The following is a 22,749-nucleotide window of genomic DNA, read 5'->3' as shown; positions in this document are numbered from 1 at the left end:
CTGGACTCCTCCCTTTTTATCCCACTGCCGCTGCCCCTATTCAGCCACATGGCATGTCTCCTCTTTTCCTCCCTTCCTGCCTTTTGTAGGTTACCTGTTGGGCAGCTAACTGCAACATCGGTGGTTCGAGACCACAGGCTGTCCCATACACCACCTCCGAACCCCACAGGGGCCATTCTCCGTCCTCCTGTTGGGTCGAGATGGGTCGGACTGGAATCGGCAGGCAGTGAGAGTGAGAACCTTGTTCCATCCGGTACATGAAACGCCTCGTGTCATTCCCCAGCTAGAGCCACGTGTCAGCAGCTCCCCGTCTCCCTTCCAGAGGAAATCTAAACTCCTCCACAGACTGCATAAGAGGGCCCATATCCCACCCCTCGCTTACCTCTCCAACCTCCACAACCCTCCCTACTCCGCCTGGAACGCTAGGGAACGACTTTAGCTCCCTAGCAACTGTGCCAGCTGAGCTCCGGATCCCAAGCCTTGGAACTCACTGACGGGCTCTGAGATGAAGATTCCCCTTCCCTCAGCGACAGCCTGGACCCCTGCCCTCGTTGTTCCCCTAGACGCCGCGCTCTCGAGCATCAGAGAGGATGCTGCTACTCCTTTCTACCCCACAGCTGACAGGGGGTTTTTGCCTTACGGCCTTGACTTTCCTCTGTGAGCGGTAGGACAGAAATGGGATAACTAGAATCGTCTCTTTGATGAGGGAGAGCACAGTACCTTTAAGAACTAGGTTAGGGTTTTTCTTGAACATTTCGGAAATAGTTCAAAGTGAGAGGCTTACCCAGTGTGAGCAATATGGAAACCAAGACGAAGCGATCCATCGAGGGATTCCCTTTCCATCTCAAGTCACGCCGCGCCTCGCTTCACGACAGGCTCGGACTACTGAAATCCCCTCATGGCTTCCTCGTCACCTCTCTTTTGATCTCTTTCCCTCTCGTTCCAAGGGCTCACAGTTGAATTCACAGACGTGCAAGTGATGTGCCTCCATGCCCTCCCCTCCCCCTCACTCCCACCCCCAGTCACTGGACAACAGGGCAGGCACTCGGCTCCATTCAATTGCTCCTGTACATGCTCAGCACTACAGAGAGGAGGGCGCAGGAAAGGCCGGGCTTGGAGAGGCTCACAGGTTATGAATGCACACATACAAATAGAGGGCTTCTTTCTCCCCTCGCTGGTGCTCGCCGACGGGCTGGTATAAAATAAGACTGAAAACCGGCCGTGACTATTTGGTGTGAGGTTGAAGTTCAGAGATGATGGTACCTAGCCCTTTTCACAATGGCTTCGAGAGAGAGGGACTCGTCCAGGGTGGCCTGGCGCCTGCACAGACTGCTCCATAATCATACTCCTCCCCACTCTTCCCAGAATGATTGGAATGATTCCAGTTGACAGTGACGTCACAGTCTCCCAACAGACTTCCCTAGAGAGGGAAGTCCGGGAGAGACAAGGAGGCCCATGACGCCTACTCAGGGTTTTGGAAAAATTCCACCACGTGGGTACTGCCGGGTGATGCTGGCCACCGTTTGCAAGGCTTGAATTGTTTTTCCTCTCCTTTTGTCTTTGTGGTTTTCTACCACATTTGTTGGAGGGGTTTTGCTTCTGAGACACCTGCCTTGAACTCCATGTGACGTAGCACGGACATTTGTCCTCGTGCGCATTTTCCTATGGTACGCCCAACACTCCACTTGGCACACCCTTGATTACAACAGGGCAGCCCGCAGGGCCTACGCAGCCCACCTCGGCCACCATCTTACCTGTACCCAGTGCTGTTCCTGCCAACCACCAGGTGCTTCGGCTGATCCTCACACCTGTACAGGTTATAGTCATGCTCGGGCACCAAGTCGACATCGTGGAATATAAAGCAGTCCCAATTTTCTTCCTTGAGAGCTTCTAGGTAGCCCACGTTCATGAGCTTCGCGCGATTAAACTTTTTACTTCCTGCCTATGAAGAGAGAAACGAAAACTCGGAAAACCTCTGCAGGTAAAGTTTCTTACTTTGTTCCCCTTCTGATTCTGACCCCGAAGGTGGTTTCATATTGGCTAACGCACAAGCACTCGAGTTGCAGCCTGGATGTACTCATGATAAAACATCGCCCATTCTGATTCTCACCTTTCCTTTTGGCTTCATATATCTTCACCTGTCATACCTAAGAAACATACCTTTATTGACGCATGAAAACATGCATATCAGTCACACAGGCATTATTTCTTCACTGGTCCACCCTCACCTGGTGATGCCAATCCTACATTATAAATGTATACCAAGCTTCCAAGAAGGGTAGTTAACGGTTTGCCAGAAAGGATCGAGAAAGTTTGATCTACCAACAGGGAAGGATTCTTGCTGATATTTCTAAGCTACTAAGAAGTTTCTTGGAATCATTGTAGCAGAATCCTGGATATCAATAATGGTGGCTGACCTTTACACGACCCTTACAGAGCAAGATGCATCACTAAGTTAGGGGAGAAAAAAGAACAACACATTAGATGTGTGACTGCTTGGATCAAATTCTATAGGAATAAATTCCAGTTCAATAAACAAATTATCATAATGAAAGTGTTTGATACTTTTATTTATAGTTACTTTCCTCCAAGCAAACATACTTCTTTGTTTCTAAAACTTGGACTCTGGGGGTTGTTATCCTGTAGACCAAAATAACTATCAAGCAGTCTAACTAAACTGCTGGAGTAAGTCCTTGACAATAGGCCCGCATTTGCTTTGCAAGAGCCTCGTTCATTTTAAAGTGTATACTGTAGCCTTGTGGTGGTTAGGAGCCATCAAGTTGGTTCCAGCTCATAGCAACCCCATGTCCAACAGAACTAAATACTGCCCAGTCCTGTGGCATTCTCACAATATTGCCTTCGTGGAGCAATAACAGAGGGGCGTGGTAGAGGTCCTACCTCCCACGCAGGACACCCAGACTGCTGGCACCTCGTGTGCAGCTACCGTCTGTCAATGGAGGTTTGGTTGTTGCTACGATGCTGACCAGATTTCAGAAGAGCTTCCAGACTAAGAACGACTAGGAAGGAAGGTCTGGGAATCTACTTACTGAAATCAGCAACACGCCTCGTGGAACGCAGGTTCCATGTGCAGCCCGCCGTGTGTACGACTCAGGACCGGGCAGCACTGCATTCTGCTGAGCATGGGGTCCCAAGGACTTGGGAGCTGACTCCAGGTCCGCTAACAACTGCCAACACCTGCCACTTATGATTTTGCTTGCGTGCCTGGAGGTGTTAGGGATTGGAACGGACGGGAACAGTTTGAATGGCCCGGGTCAATCTCAACAAGCTCTGTGCGTGGGGACGTTTAAACTGATACTTTGTTTTTCTCGCACCACACTACGACACCAAACAGAGGCATTTTTAATCACCCACTGACCTTAGAGCTGAATACACAGTTTCATATATTCCTACGAAATCCTGCTCCTGACAAGTATGTGGATCGAGAATATGAAAAATTAAATGTCGTTTACCTAATACATAGTGGCAAAATTAAAGACAAAAAGGCAGACACAGGCCTAGAGCGCCATAGCAAATAACACACCATGTTCTGTCAACCCTTTTGTCTAGATGTTTGTAAACTGTTGCTAGGTGCAATAGAGGAGAGGCAGTTATAGCAACTCATGCGCAATGTAAGGACACTCTGCCTGGGCCTGCAGCATCCTACAAAGTGTCATGTCAGGTTTGAATCCCTCTTGTCAAGTGTCTTCTTCTCTACCGAGCATGATATCCTTGTCCAGGGACTGGTCTCTCCTGGTAACACGTCCAAAGTATGTGAGACAAAGTCTCACCTCTTTGCTTCTTAGGAACATCCTGGCTGTACTTCTTCCAAGACAGATTTGTTTATGCTTCTGGAAGTCCGTGGCAATTCCAATAGTTTTTCTAACACCATAATTCAAATGTAACAATTCTTCTCTGGCCTTCCTTCTTCATTGCCCAACTTTTGCATGCACATGAGGTGATTGAAAACACTATCACTGAAGAAGCTCACCAGCCTGTGTGATCACAGGGTGTCGACAGGATCAGGGATCAGAAGTCAAAGACCCAGAACAAAAAAATCACCTCGTTGTGAATGAGGGGGAGTGCGGAATGGAGATCCAAAGCTCATCTGTAGGCAATTGGACATCCCCTTACAGAAGGGACACGGGGTGGAGACGAGCCAGTCAGGGTGGAGTATAGCACCAATGAAACACACAAATTTCCTCTAGTTCTTTACTGTCGTCCCACCCCACCCCACACACACACACAATCATGATCCCAATTCTACCTTACAAATCTGGCTAGACCAGAGCATGTACACAGGTACAGATAAGAGCTGGAAACACAGGGAATCCAGGACAGATAAACCCCTCAGGATCAATATTGAGAGTAGCCATACCAGGAGGGAAAGGGAAGGTGGGAGAGGAAGGGGGAGCCGATCACAAAGGGAGACATCGGTCAGTGTAAGATATGACAAAATAATAATAATTTATAAATTATCAAAGGTTCATGAGGGAGCGGGGGTGGGGGTGAGGGAGAGGATAAAAATAAGAAGCTGATACCAAGGGCTCAAGTAGACAAAAATGTTTTGAGAATGATGATGGCAACAAATGTACAAATGTGCTTTAAACAATGGATGGATGGATGGATTGTGATAAGAGTTGTAGGAACCCCCAATAAAATGATTTTTTAAAAAGAATCACAGCTTGGGTCACATGCACCTAGTCCTCAAGAGGACATCTTTCTTTCCTTTTTACAATGTAAAGATGTCTAATGCAGCAGACCTGTACCGTGCAGTGCACTGCTCGATTTCTTGACTGGTACTTCCATGACCATTAATTTTGGATCCAAGTAATGTGAAATCCTTGACTGCTTCAATCTATTTCCTGTTTATGATGATGACGGGGTAAAATACACTGAAGGCTGCAGTCCTTGATCTTCATCAGAAAGGGCTTCAAGTCCTCTTTCAAAAAGCAAGGTTGTGTTATCTGCATATCGTAGGTGATTGAGGAGCCTTGATCCCATCTCGATGCCCCATTCTTATTCATGTAGTCCAGAGTCTCTGATTATTTACTCAGCATATTGATTCTTTCTCCCTCGGAGTGGCCGATGGTTTCAAACTGCTGACCTTGAGGATAGCTGCCCAACTCATAACCACTACACCACCAGCGTTCCTCGACAGACTGAACAGGTATGGGGAAAGGATACAACCCTTGACTCATTTTAAACCATATGCTATCTATCCTTTTATTCTGTTCGAACCACTGCCCCTTGCTCCATGTCCAGGTTCTGCATGAGCGCAATGAATTGTTCTGGAATTCCCAGTTTTCCCAAAGTTTGTTATGATCAACGGCCAACATCTTTGCATAGTCAGTGAAACAAGTACACATCCCTCTGGTATTCTCTGCTTTCAGTCAAGAGCCATCTGACACCAGCAGTAATATCCTTTACTCCGCGTCCTCTTCTGAATCCAGCTTGAATTCCTGGCAGCTCCCCGTCAGTGTACTACTGCAGCTATTGTTGAACGGTCTTCAGCAACTTTTACTTGCTTGTGGTTATCAGTGCCATTGTTCTAAATTTTCCACATTTTGTTGGGTCAGTGTTCTTTGGGATGGGCATAAAGATGAACGTCCTCCAGTGGGTTGTCGGGTATAGCTGCCATCCAAATACCTTAGCATTGATGAGGAGCATTTCCAGAGCTGCCTCCGGTTGTTGAAACCTTTCCATTGGCATTCTATTAATTCCTCAAACCTTCTTTTTGCCAATGCCTCAGCTTGAAGTTCTTTCAATGCCAGCTGTTCAGGATCATATGCTTGCTCTTGAAACAGTTGTTGGGCAGCTTATTGTTGGCATCTTTCTGATACAGTAACTCTGTGTTCCTTCCATCTTCCTTTGATTCTTCCTGCAGTGTTCAGTATTTTGCCCGTAGAATCCATCAGTATTGCACGTTGAGGCTTGATTATTCCCCACCCCCACCCCCCCTTTGGCTCTTCCAGTTTCAGACATGTCACACTTGTTCTGTTTTCTGACACTAGGTCTTTGCACACATTACATTACTTTGTCTCCTTTTTTTAAAAAAAACATTTTATTAGGGGCTCATACATCTCTTATCACAATCCATACATATACATACATCAATTGTATAAAGCACACCTGTACATTCTTTGCCCTAATCATCTTCTTTTTTTTTTCCCTTTCTTTTTTTACATTTTATTAGGAGCTCATACAACTCTTATCACAATCCACACATATACATACATCAATTGTATAAGTATAAAGCACATCCGTACATTCTTTGCCCTAATCACTCTCAAAGCATTTGCTTTCCACTTACGCCCTCTGCATCAGGTCCTCTTCTTTTTTTCCCCTCCCTCCCCGCTCCCCCCTACTTTGTCTCCTTAAGCCACCCTTTGAAATTGTCTCTTCAATTATTTGCTCCATTATTTCTTCTAAGAAATCTGTCTTAGTCTGGAAGCTCTGCTAAAACCTGTCCGCCATAGGGGACCCCTATGGGGTTTGAAATATCGGTGGCATGACTTCCAACATCACAGCAGCATGCAAGATATCATGACAGACTGACCGATGCCGCCCATTGCACAGTCGTGCTCCATAATTAATAATAAATCCTTCTTTGCGCGGTGCATAACAAATGCCAAGGCAAACCCTAGAAGGCCAATGACTCTCAGGAAGAAATCTTCCAGGAAGTCACTGTCCAACGAGAAATGGTCAACAAAAAGCAGAATTTCTGCAGAGGTTCATTTAAGAGCCAGCAAAATTCACAGAATTGGGGCCCTTGACTCCATATCCCGGGGCATTAACATCCTTCCCTCCTGTCGAAGATAACAACGTACGAGAGCTCTCGTCGGAGGCACGCTGGGTGCATCAGGTTCTCAGAAAGAGGCAGCTGTGGAAGACAGGGTGCTGGCCTGGGCCCATACTCACCTGGTGGATGACATAGATGCCATAATCGATCTGCTGCCTCTGCAAGAAGGGATGGAGATGCTCCAGCAGGTACATCAGGTGTTTCTCTCGGTTCCGGTGTGGAATGAGGATGGCGACCCGCTGCAAAGCCTTACACTCCTCAGGTTGGTACCGGCCCTGGTGCACTTTGGGATTTTCTGCCTGTACTTCTTCCAAAGTAAGATCTGGTTTGAAGACGAGCTTGCTCTGACCTTCTACAGTAAACATAGCACATAGGTAATAATAGTGCCCGTGGTAGTTACATAATCTGTTGTCAATTTGAGACTTAAGAGTGAAGGGGTGGATTGTGGCCTGTCAATCGGGTCACAGCTTGATGACCTCCTTTGGAGGCCCCACGGAGAGAAATAGCTCACTGGAGGCAGGACACAGACTCACTCCCTGCAAGACATTACTGATGAAGAACCTGATGGACCTATGCTGATGCAGCCAGAGCCCTGGACCTGGAAGAGCCACGTGGAGACCCGTCAGCCTGAGATGCTTACGTGGCCACTGGATCCACACGACTTCCCACCCACTGGACTGGGATCTTCCTGCATTCAGTGCCATTGCATGTGTTGCACGAGTCTGAGGAGGACCTTATAGACTGGTATCAGACATATGGGCCCATATCGTACTTATGGCCTTGATCTGGACTGGGCGAGGGTATTTTCTCAATATTCAACTGCTCTTGTATATAAAGCGCTTTCTTATACACACATGCGTGTCCATGAATTTGTTTCTCTACTCTACCCACACGAACACAGTACCTTTCTCGTAGCATGGTGAGAGGCTAGTTATTGTTCGTGGCATCAGCCTGACTCACGGGGACCTCATTATGCGCAGAGTAGAACTGCTTCCCCGGTGTTTCGAGGCCGGGACCTTTCGGAAGCAGATCTCCAAGCCCATCTTCAGAGGCAACTCTGGGTGTGTTTAAACTGCCCACCTTTTACTGAGTAGTCAACTGCTAGTTTTTATTACGTTACAGCTCTTATTTTTATTGCTTTAAAGCTCCATTTAGTTACACCGTTATAGCAACAAACTCAAGTGATTAAAAGACTGTCACAAAAGCATTCCTGGGGATCTAGCAACCAACTCTGGCTCTAAGACTCATCTACACACAAGAAGTGCAGCTGTCTCGGTGACCTTGTGACTCACAGAAACTGAGGTGCAGCGAGCAGGACTAGACTACTGAACTCTTCAAATTTCCTTTTTTTTTTTCTGCTCATCTTTTCCTCCTATATTTCCAAATCTCTTAAGACTGAATAGTGTGGATGGAGCCAGGGTCCTGACTAAGGTCCTTTTCCCCCTCTTTCCTTCCTGAAGAGAAAGCAGTGGGAGGAAGTAGATACACCCTCACTCTCTCATCCAGCAGTAACGGGTATATGCAACACCAGCACTAATTTCTCATTCTCAAGTCATAACAGACATGCTCAATGGAGCACAGCACGTACTATGGCTAGAATTCACCGTCCTGCCCCAATCGAGCCTATGAAAACTTTTAAAGCAGTGCTTCTCAACCTTCCCCATGCCACAACCTTTTCAAGCAGTTCCTCATGTTGTGGTGACCACCCTACCCCCAACCGTAAGATGATTTTCATTGCTACTTCATAACTTTAATTTTGCTACTGTTATGAATCAGGAGACCCCTACGAAAGGGTCATTCGACCCCCCAGAGGGGTCGTGACCCACAGGTTGAGAACTGCTGTTTTAAAGGAAAAAGTAAAGCCACTAACTTTCTAGGTATTAATGAGCTCAAGTGGACGGGTATCAGCCACTTTGAATCAGGTGGCTGTATGGTTTACTATGCCTGGAAGGACAAGTTCACAAGCATGGCATTGCATTCACCACCAGAAAAGACGTTTCAGAATGGATCTTGAAGCACAATGCTGTCTGTGAGAGAAAAACAACTATCTCTGTATTTATATCTATATCTCTAAAAGGAAATCCAGTCAATATAACTATTACTCAAATTCAAACACCAACCACGAAGCTAGTGATGAAGAAAATGAAGAGTTTTACCAACATATTCAGTCTCAAATTGATCAAACATGCAATCAAGATATATTGATCATTATTGGAGATTGGAGTGCAACAGCTGGAAACAAAGAGGAAGAAATGTAGTTGGAAAATATGGCCTTGGGATAGAAACAAGCTGGAAATCACATGAAAGAATTCTGCAAGAACAATGACTTTTTCATCACAAATACCTTTTGTTAACAACACAAACAGCAACTTTACATGTGGACACAAACAGCGACTTTTCATGTGGACTTCTCCGCATGGAGTGTACAGGTATAAAATTAATAACCTTTGTGGGTTGAGGTGATGGAGAAACTTGGGATCCACAGCTAAAACTAGGCCAAGGACCAACTGTGGACCATTAATTACTCGTATCTAAGTTCAAGTTGAAGCTGAAGAATTAAAAACAAGCCCGCGGGTGCCAAAATATGGCCTTGAGTCTATCCCACCTGAATTTCAGGAAAATCTCAAGAACAGATGTGATGGATTGGACACGAGAGACAGAAGAGTGATGGCCAATGGATACATAAAGATCATCACACATAAAGGAAGCAAATGGTCATTTAAAGGACAGGAAAGAAACATCAAGTGGATGTCAGAAGAGACTCTGAAACCTCCTCTTGATTATAGAGCAGCTAAAGCACATGAAAGACATAATGAAGCAAAAGAGTTGAACAGAACATTTCAAACGGCAGCTCAAGAAAACAAAGTATTATAATGAAATGTGCAAAGACCTAGAGTTTGAAACCCATAAAGGAAGAACTTGCTCAGCTTATCATAAACAAAAAAACTCAAGAAACACTTTCAAATGATGAGCTGCAATGTTGATTCTATGGGAAAATATTGAATGATGCAGAAAGCATCAGAAGAAGCTGGGAAGAAGAAAATGCAGAGTCACTGGACCGAAAAGAACTAGGGGACATTCCAAAGGTAGCCTATGATCAAGAACCAATGGTGCTGGAGGAAAAAGTCCAAGGTACACTGAAAGCATTCATGAAACACAAGGCTCCAGGCACTGCTGAAATATCAAATGAAATGTTTCAACTAGTGGATGAAGCACTCGCTTGTCTATGCCAAGAAATATGAGAAACAGTGACTGGGAGAGATCCATATGTGTACCCATTCCAAAAAATGTGACTCATCAGATATGCAAATTATTGAATAATATCATTGACATCACAGGCAAGTAAATCTGACGGAAGGTCATCCAACATTGGCTGCAGTAGGACATTGACAAGGAACTGCCAGATAATCAGAAAAAGCCTGTGGATCAAGGGGTGGCATTGCTGACGTCAGATGGGTCATGGCTAAAGCAGAGAAGGCCAGGAAGATGTTCACTTGTGTTTCGTGGACTATGCAGAGGCATTCACAACAAGGATAGCCTTGAGAAGAAGGGGAATTCCAGAACACCTCATTGAGTTCATTAAGAAACTACACATCGATCAAAAGGCAGTTATGCAAACAGAATAAGGGAATGTTGCGTGCTTTAAAATCAGGAAATCAGTGTGCGTCAGAGTGGTATCGTCCCATCATACTTACTCAATCTGTATTCTGAGAAGATCACATGAAGAACATGACATGAGCTTTGGAGGAAGGATCGTTAACGACCTTCAACATGCAGAAGGCACAACCTTGCTTGCTGAAAGTGAAGAGAACCTGAAACACTTGCTGATGAACATTAAGAAAACCAAAATCCTCCCAACTGGGTCAATTGGTAACATCATGATAAATGGGAAAAAGACTGAAATTGCCATGGATTTCATATTGCTTGGCTCCAAAATAAAGGCAAGTCAAGAGATCAAAGGACTCATTGCATTGGGCGAATCTACTGCACACGATCTGATCTCTTTAAAGTGTTGAAAAGCGAGGATGTTACTTCAAGGGCTGAGGTGGGCCACACCCAAGCCATAGTGTTTTCAATCACCTCAAATGCATGCGAAAGTTGGACACTGAGTAAGAGAAACCGAAGAATTGCTGCGTTTAAATTATGTAACTCGTGAAGGATATTGAGAGTGCCATGGACGGCCAAAAGAGCAAACGACTCCGTGTTGCATGAAGTACAGGCAGAATGTTCCTGAAGCACGTGTGGTGAGGCTTCGGGTCACATACTTGGAACATGGTGTCTGGAGAGACCAGTGCCTGGAAAAGAACATCGGGCTTGGGGAAGTAGATGGGCAGCAAAAATGAGGCAGGACCTCAGCAAGATAGATGTGTACAGAGGCTGCATTGAAGGACTCCAACCTAGGAACGATTGTGAGGACAGCATAGGACCAGGCAGCGTTTCACTCCGTTACACACAGTGTAACAAACTCCATTGCCCCTAACCACATCAGTAGGAATCATCAACTCAACGGCAGTGGGTTTGGCTTATTTTTTCCTAAACAGCACAATTTCCTGCAACCATTAGGAATAACATGGTCACTCTTCCACTATTGAAATCGCGTGCCTATATGAATACGTCACGAGAATATGACGCCCTTCTGCATGCTGGTAGCGCTCCCGTAAACACGGTGAATGTTCCTGGAACCTGCCGGGCTTCCTATCAGAAGTACGGCAAGCACCAACCCCAGAGGGGCACGGTACTAGAAGGACGAAGATTCACCGGATCCCCAGGGACAGCGGTGGCATGGCAGGAAGCAGAGGGGCTATGCTGGACAGACTAAGCCATTTTCTAAATGGCTAAAACGACAAAGAAGATTGTGTTGAGCCCAAGTACAGATCTAAGAGAAGATTCAGCAATTCAGCGATGCAAACATTTTTAACTGAGAGGAGATAAGAAGAGAAAGGACCAGGTGATCCAATTCTAAGCTTCATGATGGTTCACTGACAAAACATTAAAATGTTAATGTTACATAACAAAACATATAAACGATCCCAAGAGGAAAGGGCACTTTTGGGGGGGTTGTTCAAGGCCATCAAGTCTGTGAAGAGGCCAAGGACACCCCAGAAAGGATTAATGCGGTGTTTTCCGAGTCACACCCGCAGGCCCTGTGGAAGGTGCTAGGCAGCCCAGAGCTGGAAAGGATGACCCAGCCCACATCCGTCTCACTGCCTCCTCGGGAAGAAAGGCAAACATGAGTACAGGAAGAATCCGTCCTCTGTGATCAGAACAACAAGCAGAATCCAGGCAGGCGTGTCGGGAACGCAAGATTATCTTGGCCTTTTGGGGAAAGGAAATGCCTGAGCTAGATCTCTGAGAAACAACCAGGTGTCCACCCGGCAGATATGGGCTGAGGAAAGGCACTCTGGAAAGGGAGCCGCACAAGTGGCAGAGGGGTATCTGGAGCCTCACGGGCATTTCATGAATCAAGGTGTGGGAGAGACCACTCTGGAGGCGGTTTGTTGTTGTGTGTTCTCTCTCTCTCTCTCTCTCTCTCTCTCTCTCTCTCTCTCTCTCTCTCTCTCTCGTTTATGCCAGTTGTTGGCAAGTCAATCCCAACTCCTGGAAATCTCTTGCATGTCAGAGTAGAACCATGGCCGTGACCTTCCAAAAGTAGATCCGCCATGCCTTTCTTCTGAAGAGCCTCTGGGATGAACTTGAAATGCCAACCTAAGAGCCAAGAGCTTAACTGTTGATGTCAGCCAGGGATTCCTTTCTTTGAGTGTGGGGGCAGGTCAGATGCTCACAGGCATCTTCCCTGAAGGCAGTCCCTGCCAGACTGCTGTCTCCCCACACCACAGGGGTGGGGGCCTGCGACCATTAGCTTGGTTCCTGTAGGTGGAGTTCACACCCCACCGATAATGGTCTCTGTCAGTTGAGACAGGGAACAGGCCAAACCAGCTCTGTGACATCCAAAGTTAGCCTGCCATCCTGTATCTAGGATCCACCCATCTTGCCACATGTATACCCCAATCCCTCCTCTTCCTATTACATGGGTACCCCCTAGATCAACCCCTCCCATTACTGTATTACATATAGTGCAACCCCTTCCTGTGGCGTGGGCCCTCACCTGCAATGAGGGGGCTTGCATGTCCCCAGAGAATATATAAAAGCCTGGGCTAGATTAAAGATTCTCTCTCTCCCTCCACGTGGACCAGCAAGCGAGGCTGAGGTGAGCATGCTACCATGAATTGTGTCTGACTCCATTTATTTCAATATTTCTCTTCTATCTCTCACGCTCTCTATAACTTTACTATGATCTTTACTTATTATCACTGTATAATTGTGCCTACCAGACCCATAATGATGTGTTAGGGGGTGGGTTTCCCTGACATTTGAGTGTTCTCACTCAAGGTGTTGATTTAAATGAAACGGCAAGACCAATAAAAGAGGATCTACAACATATGTAAGAAATATCTAAGAAAAAAAAATCTTACCATAGTGAATGAAGGGTGAAGTGCAGAGTGGAAACCCAAAGCCCATTTCTCGGCCACTGGAGACCCCCTCACAGAGGGGTCTAGGGGAGGAGATGAGTCCGTCAGGGTGCGATGTAGCACCGATGAAGAATACAGCTTTCCCCCAGATCCTGGATGCTTCCTCCCCCCCAAAACTACCATGATCCGAATTCTACTTTGCAAGACTGGATAGAGCAGAGGTTGTACACTGGTGCAGATAGGAGCTGGAGGCACAGGGAATCCAGGGTGGATGATACCTTCAGGACCAGTGGGTGAGGGGCGATACAGGGAGAGTAGAGCGTGAGTGGTTTGGAAAGGGGGAACAGATTACAAGGATCTACATGTGACCTCCTCTCTGGGGGACAGACAACAGAGAAGGCGGTGAAGGGAGACGCCAGATAGGGCAAGATATGACAAAATAATAATCTATAAATTATCAAGGGCTCATGAAGGAGGGGGGAGTGGGGAGGGAGGGGGGAAAAAAGAGGACCTGGTGCAAAGGGCTTAAGTGGAGAGCAAATGCTGTGAAAATGATTAGGGCAAAGAATGTACGGATGTGCTTTATACAATTGATGTATGTATATGTATGGATTGTGATAAGAGTTGTATGAGCCCCTAATAAAATGTTTACATTAAAAAAAAGAAATATGTAAGACAATATTGAAATCCTAGCTCCTGCCCCTGGACTCCGTACTTTGGTCAGGAGAATATTAACAATGTGATATCAAAGGCGGCTTGAACAGAGGGACGTAACCCCACTTGTCCCCTTGTGCTCTACTTATGCCATGGAAAGAACATACCCACGTGAGCCTGCTGACCTCCAGAGAAAATGAGAGATGCACAGAGCCAAGCTGCCCAGCTGAGACCAACGGAGGCACGCTTCCTGCTGTATGCCGTTGAGAAATCTGTGGCTGGACAATAAAATCGGCTATGTCCACATATGGGAACACTATACACCAATGAGCATGTGCAAACTACACCCATCAACTAACACTAGGGCTAAGTCTCAGGAACATACCATTAAGGATCAGAAGGCAAACACAAAAAAGTACACGGCATGTTTCCAATTATGGGACACCGAAAACAAGCTGATCTAATATCAATGTTAGAATTCTGAAGCCAGGGTAAGTGACAGAAAGAAACTTCTGAGATTCCTTTCTATTCCGTTTCAGAAGGGACAAACAGGATCCACAGATAGGTGCATTTTGTGAAGCTTACCCAAACTGTGTACTTCTGCTTTTCTGCACAGGTTTCTTATTTAAGTGAAAAGTTTGCATATTCCCCGTGGGCGGTAGGGAAACTTACTGAGGTGTGGAGACATAGAAGGGCAGTTTTTAAGGTCTGCATTGTTTATAAGTGCTTGAGTCGTTGGAGTTGCCTCTTCCTCGAAAACTGCGGCTTTGTTGAAATAAGCCCTGAAATTCTTCGTTTTAGGAATCTCTTGCAAAGCATCCACAAAGTAGTTACTGGTGGCCCACCCAACCACCATCAGGCATACGGTAAAAAGAAACAGTATCCGGACTCTGTAGGAGAGGTGGAAAGTCAGGCTGAAGCCCATGTCTTTCAGTATGTGAGCTGATGTACCTCACCACTGCACTGCAGGCTGGAAGATTCTTCCGGTTAAACTTTTCCCATCTGATGATGAAACAGATGCACCAACCAACGAGGCAGTGTCTGCTTTCCCTCAGTAGCCCGGCTCCACCAATCTCTGAAAGACAATGAGAAAAAGACACTGTGTTTACAAAGAAAAGGCTTTCCTGAAACCGCACCACCTGTCTTCAACAGGCTTTGCTCCCGGACAAGATGGGCTGACAATGGCCTCAAACAGAATGACAGTTGTGAGTTGTGAAGCTGGCGCAGGACCAGGTTGGTGTCTCATTCTGTTGTATAAGTCAGAACCGACTCAAAGGCACCTCACGACCACCACCACCACTACGGCTTCTCTCACTGCCATCCAGTGCACGCTGATGGGCTCTCAGCTACTCTCTGGGGCACATAGAACTGCCCCTCGGCAGGTGTGAGACTGTCACTCTTTCCAGGAGCAGAACTCCTCATCTTTAACCCCCCAGGTACAGAGATTAAAAACAACAACAGAGAGTACCAGGGTAGATGGTCCCAACCATCGCCACATCCACGAAGCTCTCTGGGAATTCGCTCTCAGGCTTGTCCGTCACCCCAGAAGAGAAGCCATTTCCTGATACTGCACGGGAGAAGACCAAGGTGGGAAGAGGGACTGCCAAGGCTTGCTTGGCACAACCTAAAAACTGTTGTTGTTGTGTGCCAAAGTGTTGATTCCAACGCATAGAAGCCCTGCAGGCTGAGAGGTCATCTCGACAGGAGCAGAGGCCCCGTCTTGTCTCCCCGAGAGCGGTTGGTGGGTTTCAACTCCCATCTTTGCTTTAGGGACCCGGCACTTAGTCTTTGCTCTCATCTTCAGTTGTCCCTTCCTGGCCCAACTTTAAGGGAAGCTTAGCAAATGGGAAATCTTGTTGCAGGAGTGTATTATTTCCCCAACTTTTTTTCTCCTGAAACAGTTTTATTGACACATAATCCGCATATCATCCGACTCAACAGTTCAGTCCTATCGAGAAGAGTGGTACAATTATTACCGCAATCAATTTCAAAACATTTTCTTCTTTCTTGTACTCGTTATTAGCCCCCCATTTCCTCCCTCGACCTCCCCCACCATATCCCCAAGAAACCACGAATCCGGTGTAGTAGCTCTAGGAAAAGCTTGAATGGCCTTGACAAGAGAGAAGCCATTTTGAGCTGACAGAAGCCATCATGAACTATAAATGAAGTGGCTATGAACTATAAATGAACTAGCTGGTATCAGGGAGGCAGGCTGTGCTGACAAGCGCAATGGATTGCACCGAAGGACATGTATGTTCAGAAGGCTTAGAAGAAATAAGAGCAGTTATTGTTCAACTAAGAATGGCTAACCTGCTTCTGTACTCTGCTTGCTTGCCTACATGCACATTGCAGAAGTATAAAAACCTTTGGGAAAGTAAACGGGACACCACTGAGTCTCCCCTCCAAAGGCTGACGGTCCCTGTGCAGGTAATAACTTTTTCTTTGAACTTGCCGGCGGCCTGGGTTGTCCTCTTTCTGGGAACGGACAGTAGCCACAGAACCAGTCCCTGTCCCTATAGATACGCCTATCCTGGATTTCACATGCAGAAAAACATACCACAAGAAATAACCCAACAAAAGCGGTGTATTTCTACCCAAAGAGAAAATAAGGGGAAAGACGAAAGTTTTCTCTGAGACAGAAAAACAGAAAGAAACATCCAAGTGATGGGCACAGAGCACAGCCCAACAATAAGACAGTGCAGGGTCCAAGAGAAATTCCCAGCACAGAAAGTGGACAATCTGTAAGGTTAACGGTGGGTTCCTCAAGGAAGGAGAGCATGGTGTGTCAGATAAAGGCTGTGGAATTAAGAGGGGTTTTTATGACCTCAAGCATTTTGCAATCAGCTGCTGATGTAAAGGTTGGTGATTGGAACCCACTCTTTGGCTACGCAGAAGAAAGGCCTGGCAGACAGCTTCCATAGAGATGACAGCCAAGAAAACCCCATGGGGCTGTACGACTCTAACACAGGGGCTCAACAGGAGTCAGAAATGAAGAAACAGCAATGCGTTGGATTGGTTTGTCTGTGCAGTTCCCACACATACCAGCCATATAACCTCGGGCCAAGCACTTAACTAACTCGGTTTCCTTTATCTTCTAATAAACAAACTCAAACTCACCGTCATGGGGTGTATTCTGGCTCATAGTGACCCTATAGCAATGGTTCTCAACCTGTAGGTTGCGACCCCTTTGGGGGTTGAATGACCCTTTCACAAGGGTTGCCTGATTCATAACAGTAGCAAAATTACAAATATGAAGTAGCAACAAAAGTAATTCTATGGTTGGGGGTCACCACCACATGAGGAACTGTATGAAAGGGTTGCGGCATTCGGAAGGTTGAGAACCACTGCCCTACAGGAAAGAGCCACACTGCCCTGTGGGTTTCGGAGACTCACCCTTCGTAGGATTAGAAAGCCACATCTTTTTCCTACAGATCAAGTGGTGCTTTTGAACTGCTGACCTTGAGGTTAGCAGCTCAATGTGCTGTACCTACCACCAGGGCTCCTCCAAGGTATAATAGGAATAGAAATATGACCAACCTGGATCCGCTGTACTGGGCAGACTGTCAAGGACATCCGAGACAAAGGCATTAATCACCCTACTTCCTGGAAAGGAGTTAGCCCCTCCTCCGAAAAAAAGATAAGACTGTGGGTTCCCATAAAGCTTACGGCTGAGGAAACCCCCAGGGGCAGTTCACCCAGCTCATAAAGTCACTAGGGGACTTCCATCCCAAGGACAGGCAGGTGTCAAGAGTGAACAAGCACACCAGAGGGAAGTCCCCCCCAGAACAACCAACTGTTTACGATCAAGAAGACAGAGGTCCGAAGGCAAGAGGAGTTAAAATAAAGGAAAGGCGAAACCCAGTACAGAAGTGGGATGAGTGACGTCACCCTGTGGGATCTACAATGGAGGGAATGAAACAAAATGTGGATGCACTGTTGAATGGAAAGCTGACTCCGCTCTAAATTCTAAACCTCACTCAAATTCACAATTTAAAGTTACGTGCACAGAGAAATGTGGCCAGAGTGTTCCTTAGAAGCAAGCATGGCGACACTGCATCGGGCATTGTTTGGGCAGGACAGCGTGGTTGGTAAAGTGGAGGGCAGTGAAAAAGAGGCCGATCCTCAATGAGCTGGCTCAACACACTGGCTGCGACGAGCCGGGTAAAAGAACAAGGGGGAAGGTGGCGCAGGGCCTGGCAGTGCTTTGTTCCCTTGCGTGAAGGGTCTCGGTGGGTTGGGACCAACTCAAAGGCGCCTCACAACAACATCGGAGAGGTTACTGCAGCGACTTATTAGCTAATGTCCGAAGAGAGAACAGGCTGGCCCACTTGCAGGGGGTCCCCAAGGGGTGACCATGGCTCTGATGGTCACTTTACATCTAATGAGTCTAGACTAGGTCTCTCATGATCAATCGATAAACGGCCGTTCTAACTTCAAATGTTCAGAGCGAGAGGAGGGGCAATATGAACTGAGCTTGAAGAGCGGGTAGGCTGGGCTCTTCGCGAACTCCAAACGCACTGCCATTGAGTCAGGCCCGACTTAAAGCAGCGCCATGCTCCGCTACTGGAAAAACACCAACAAACCAGTTTCTGAGGCCCCGTGGGCGAGGGCCTGGTCAAAACGCACACGGGACGAAGGGGCTGCGTGAGGTCCTCGAGGCATAAAGCACAGCTTCGCTTCTCTAGTTTTAAGTATGTAATTAGAAGACAGAACACGGGTCAAAGCTAAGGTACTGATAATGTCCACGGGGCAAGAACGTGCTCAGGTAAATGGGCAGACTGGAGACCAGAGTATTTTCTAGGCTAGGTAATAGCATGGAAATTCTTGAGAAGAAATACTGAGTGACCAAAAAACAAAGGTAGAAAATAAACGAGGGACTGGCCCTGTGTCTGGCTTGATGAGCCCTCCCTTCCCCCATTCCCCTAACCTGCGCCTCCCCCCTCCCCCCACAAGGCTCCCCCACACCTGGCCAAACTGCTGGCTCAAATGGAATATAACATGGAGACGATGGTGTTCACGGTTCACCAATTTGCGGTGGACAAATGCTACTTACCGAAGGAGGACCTGGGGTGCGCATGGAAGAGGCGTTCTCTGGATTTTTGGAAAACCAAACACACCCTCTGGCCGTGGGGAAAACAGTGAAGGGCTTGGGTCAGTGCCAAGATGGCAACGTGCGCTTCCAGAGCTCCTTTGCATCGATCACCAGGTTCACCATCGCCTGCGAGGACCATTTTATAACCCACATGGAGCGAAAGGGAAAGAAGGAAGGAGGCAGCATTGAAGACTCACTCATACCCTGACAGAGTGCTGCAGGAATCTGCCCCACAGCTTCTCCCGTTTGAGGACTGCGGGATCAGGCTGGAGCACTTCAGAAGAATATGTACAAATAAAATTCAAGTCCCATCTGATAAGTAGAGAAAGGAACGTCAATTGGCCAGAGTCACTGCCAGATAAGCTTTTGATTTTTATATTGTTTGTGTCCCCTTGCCCACGACAAATAAATTCCTGTTGTAATGCCTAAAAAATAAAATAAACCATGTAAGTGTACTGTGATTGCCAGTGAAGCTATAGAAATAAGAATGGTTGCGGGCAAGGGAAAGGTGGGGAAAGAAAGGGGGAACTGATCACAATGATCTACATATAACCCCCTCCTTCGGGGACAGACAACAGAAAAGTGGGTGAAGGGAGACATTGGTCAGTGTAAGACATGAGAAAATAATAATAATTTATCAAGGGTTCATGGGGGGAGGGGAAGAATGAGGAGCGGATACCAAGAACTCAAGTAGAAAGAAAATGTTTTGAGAATGATGATGGCAACAAATGTACAAATGTGCTTGATACAATGGATGGATGTATGCATGGTGATAAGAATTGTATGAGCCCCCAATAAAATTTATTTTAAAGAAAGAAAAGAAATAAGAATGGTCTAGAAAGAAATACAGCCAACAGCTAACGATGATTGTATTAGAAATATGGGATTTGCTAGGGGAAATTTGTTTTTCTCTTCTTCCCTTTTAAAGAAGTTTAAAACAATATACTTTGTTTCTTTTATAAGGGAGCCCTGGAGGCATAGTGCTTATGAGTTGGGCTGCTAACTGCAAGGTCAGCAGTTCAAAACCACCAGCTGCTCTATAGGAGAAAGATAGGAATTTCAACTCTGGTAAAGAGTGACAGTCTTGGAAACTCCCAGGGGTCATGCTACCCTGTCCTGTGGGGTCATTACGAGTCAGTATTGACTTGTTGGCAGTGAGTCTGTGCTGTTTGTTGTTAATTTTCAAGTGAAAAGGTGGCAACTGTAAACGGGGAACAACAGAAAGCCATCCTAACAACACTCAGATTGCCTTATACTGACTGAACGATTGCAGCTGCTAGGAGCACACAGCCCTAGTGGTGTAGTGGTTATGCATTGGGCTGCCGTCTGCTTGGTCAGCAGTTTGAAACCAGCAGCATCTCTGATGGAGAGAGGCTGAGTTTTCTACTCCTATAAAGCATTCAGTCTCAGAAACCCCTGGGGGTCATTGCGAGTCAGCATTGACTCGATGGCAGTGAGATGGAGGCCATGTGGCAGAGTAGAAATGTCCCACAGGATTTTCTATCCTGCAAGCGGGTCCCCAGCTTTTTCTTCTGTGGAGTCTCCGAGTAGGTTCAAAACTCCTTTTACTTAACCACTTGTGCCACCAAGGCTCCTTAGCATTACAAAATCTCTCTAGATTAGTTGGGAGCGAAACCTAGATAGCATTTCTTTCTAGAGGCAATGCTATAACTAGAAATTAAGTTCTTGGGTCAGTCCAGAAAAGAAAATACTCAACGCAGAATGGCTGGTTGGTGGTCAGAGGCTGGGGAAGGTATGCAGGAATTGATGTTGAAGCCCAGTGATAAGAAGAGTAATGTGCTAATTTGCACCTCACCCTGTAAGATGAGGATGATCATCATCCTCACATTCCAGAGGAGAAAACTAAGATTCAAAGAGATTGTGTCATTTGCTCCATATCACACAACTCATGAGTGGTAGAGCAGGTGTCTGAGTCCTAGCAGAGGCTGTGTGTCCGTCATACCATTCTCTTTCCTCTCCTGGTTGCCTGGGTCCACCCAACACAAACCCAAACACACGCCGGGGTCCCTTTGGACCTACCTGTCTCGTGTCTTCCTGTCCCTCTCCTGGGGCTGTCTCCTACAAATGTCTTCAGGGGAGTCTGTTCTCGCCTCTCCAAGATATAGGTCCCTGGGGCCAATCAGACCACCTCTTACAGACTTAATGGAAGGAGTCTTAAACACCAAGACTGGTAACAACTTTGGCTACAATCTCCGTCTTTTCTTGCCTGGGAGTATTGATTCTCTAAGTGCTGCTTGTGGAGGGACGTTGTTGGTGCTAGTCGCCGTCAGTCAATTCCACATCATGACTGTGGGAAACTGAGGACCGGGAAGAGAGTTTATGCGGACAAATTCTTTATTCTCATATTTAAGAAGCCTGGGAGGCCAGGGTTCTGGGAGGAGGGAGGCCTTCACACTTATGAGTGAGAGATGAGTCCCAGTCACAGTCTCATAACGAAAGATTAATCCCCACAATCTCCTCTCATAATAGTACTACCTTAAAGTTATTTCTTACAAGCACATGGCTGATTGCTATCTGCCCAGCAGCACCTGCTATTGCGCTCCCTGGTCAGGGGACAGTCACTCCTTTTTACCTGCCCCCTGCACTGGTATTAGGTTACTCCTCCATTGAACTCAGGGTCCTCCAGGGTTAAGGTACTGCCCACTTTATTATGTATGTGGCTCCCTGCAATGAAGGGGGTTTGCCAGCCCCTGTATAAACTGGTATAAAAATACATTCTCTCTCTCTCCTGCTCAGACCTGGTATCCTGGAGGAAGTAAGCAGCCCAAACCTGGTGTCTACTCTTAATCTCTTCCCTTCAGTTACACAAGCATCCCTTAGGACCCGTGCGGATGTGGGGCTGGATCCCACACATGGCGACTCCAGGGGTGTAGACAACAACGGCTCCACACGGTTTCCAAGGCCGAGACTTCTAAGAAACAGATCACCAGGCCTGTATTCCAAGGTGGCCCTGCGTGGATTGGCCCCACCAACCTTTTGGCTAAGAGCCTCCAAGAAACCAAAGTCACCGCCATTGAGTCAATGCCGACTGCAGGACAGAGTAGACCTGCCCCTGGGAGGTTCCGAGACTGTAACTCTTTACTGGAGTAGAAAGCCCTGTCTTTCTCCTGCAAGTGGCTGTGGTTTCCAACTACTGAGCCACCAGGGATCCTTGCTAGGAGTCTAGCTGGAAGAACGGGCTGCCTGGAGTGATGACAAAATGCCTGCAGTCTGTGTGACTAATAAACACAAATTACTACTCCTGGGCTGCAGCCCTTGGACTGTGTCCAAAGAAAAGAAATGCTTCTAAAAGTAAGGAGCCATCGGTAATAAGTACTGAACAATTAGCTAACCTTTAATTACTGAATAAGGTTTTCTGCAGCTCTTGCCTCTGAAGTGGGCAGCAGAGTCCTTCTTTGTACCCTGTTTCCCCGAAAATAAGGCAGTGTCTTTTATTAATTTTTGCTCCCAACGATGCGCTAGGTCTTATTTCCAGGGGATATCTTATTTTTCCATGAAGAAGAATACTGTACACATTATTGTTGAACCAAAAAAAAAAAGGAAATGTATTACCTGTATGCGCTAGGGTAATCGTTGTCATCACAAACCAGCATAACCGGACAAACTGTGAATCCTACAGTATGGTACATTTACTCACACTTCCTGTCTGCTCCGGCTGCGCTGCAGCCAACAGTGAACTGCGTGGCGGCGCCCATCACTACGGCCCAGAGTCA

General features: G+C 46.6%; 1 protein-coding gene and 1 pseudogene across 4 annotated transcripts in view; one reads left to right on the top strand and one right to left on the bottom strand.

Annotated features, from left to right (window-relative positions):
* The window catches only part of B4GALT4 (beta-1,4-galactosyltransferase 4), a 92,892-nt gene that overhangs the window by 9,592 nt on the left and 60,551 nt on the right, over nucleotides 1–22,749 (bottom strand). For 3 of the 4 annotated variants that reach the window (XM_075542482.1, XM_075542480.1, XM_075542481.1), the window contains 4 exons: nucleotides 14,596–14,998; nucleotides 14,091–14,201; nucleotides 6,919–7,151; nucleotides 1,755–1,942 (listed from right to left, as the gene is read on the bottom strand). In XM_075542482.1, coding sequence (XP_075398597.1) covers nucleotides 1,755–1,942; nucleotides 6,919–7,151; nucleotides 14,091–14,201; nucleotides 14,596–14,848 — 785 coding nt within the window. In that variant the 5' untranslated portion in view covers nucleotides 14,849–14,998. The remainder of the gene's footprint in view (nucleotides 1–1,754; nucleotides 1,943–6,918; nucleotides 7,152–14,090; nucleotides 14,202–14,595; nucleotides 14,999–22,749) is intronic. The other variant, XM_075542483.1, reaches the window with a different exon arrangement.
* LOC142440631 (protein S100-A10 pseudogene) lies at nucleotides 15,400–19,223 on the top strand (annotated as a pseudogene).

The sequence above is a fragment of the Tenrec ecaudatus genome, chromosome 2 (assembly GCF_050624435.1).
Source record: "Tenrec ecaudatus isolate mTenEca1 chromosome 2, mTenEca1.hap1, whole genome shotgun sequence".
In the NCBI taxonomy this organism is placed as follows: domain Eukaryota; kingdom Metazoa; phylum Chordata; class Mammalia; order Afrosoricida; family Tenrecidae; genus Tenrec; species Tenrec ecaudatus.
Note: the sequence above shows the minus strand (reverse complement) of the source record. Positions and strands in the feature narration are given on the sequence as shown.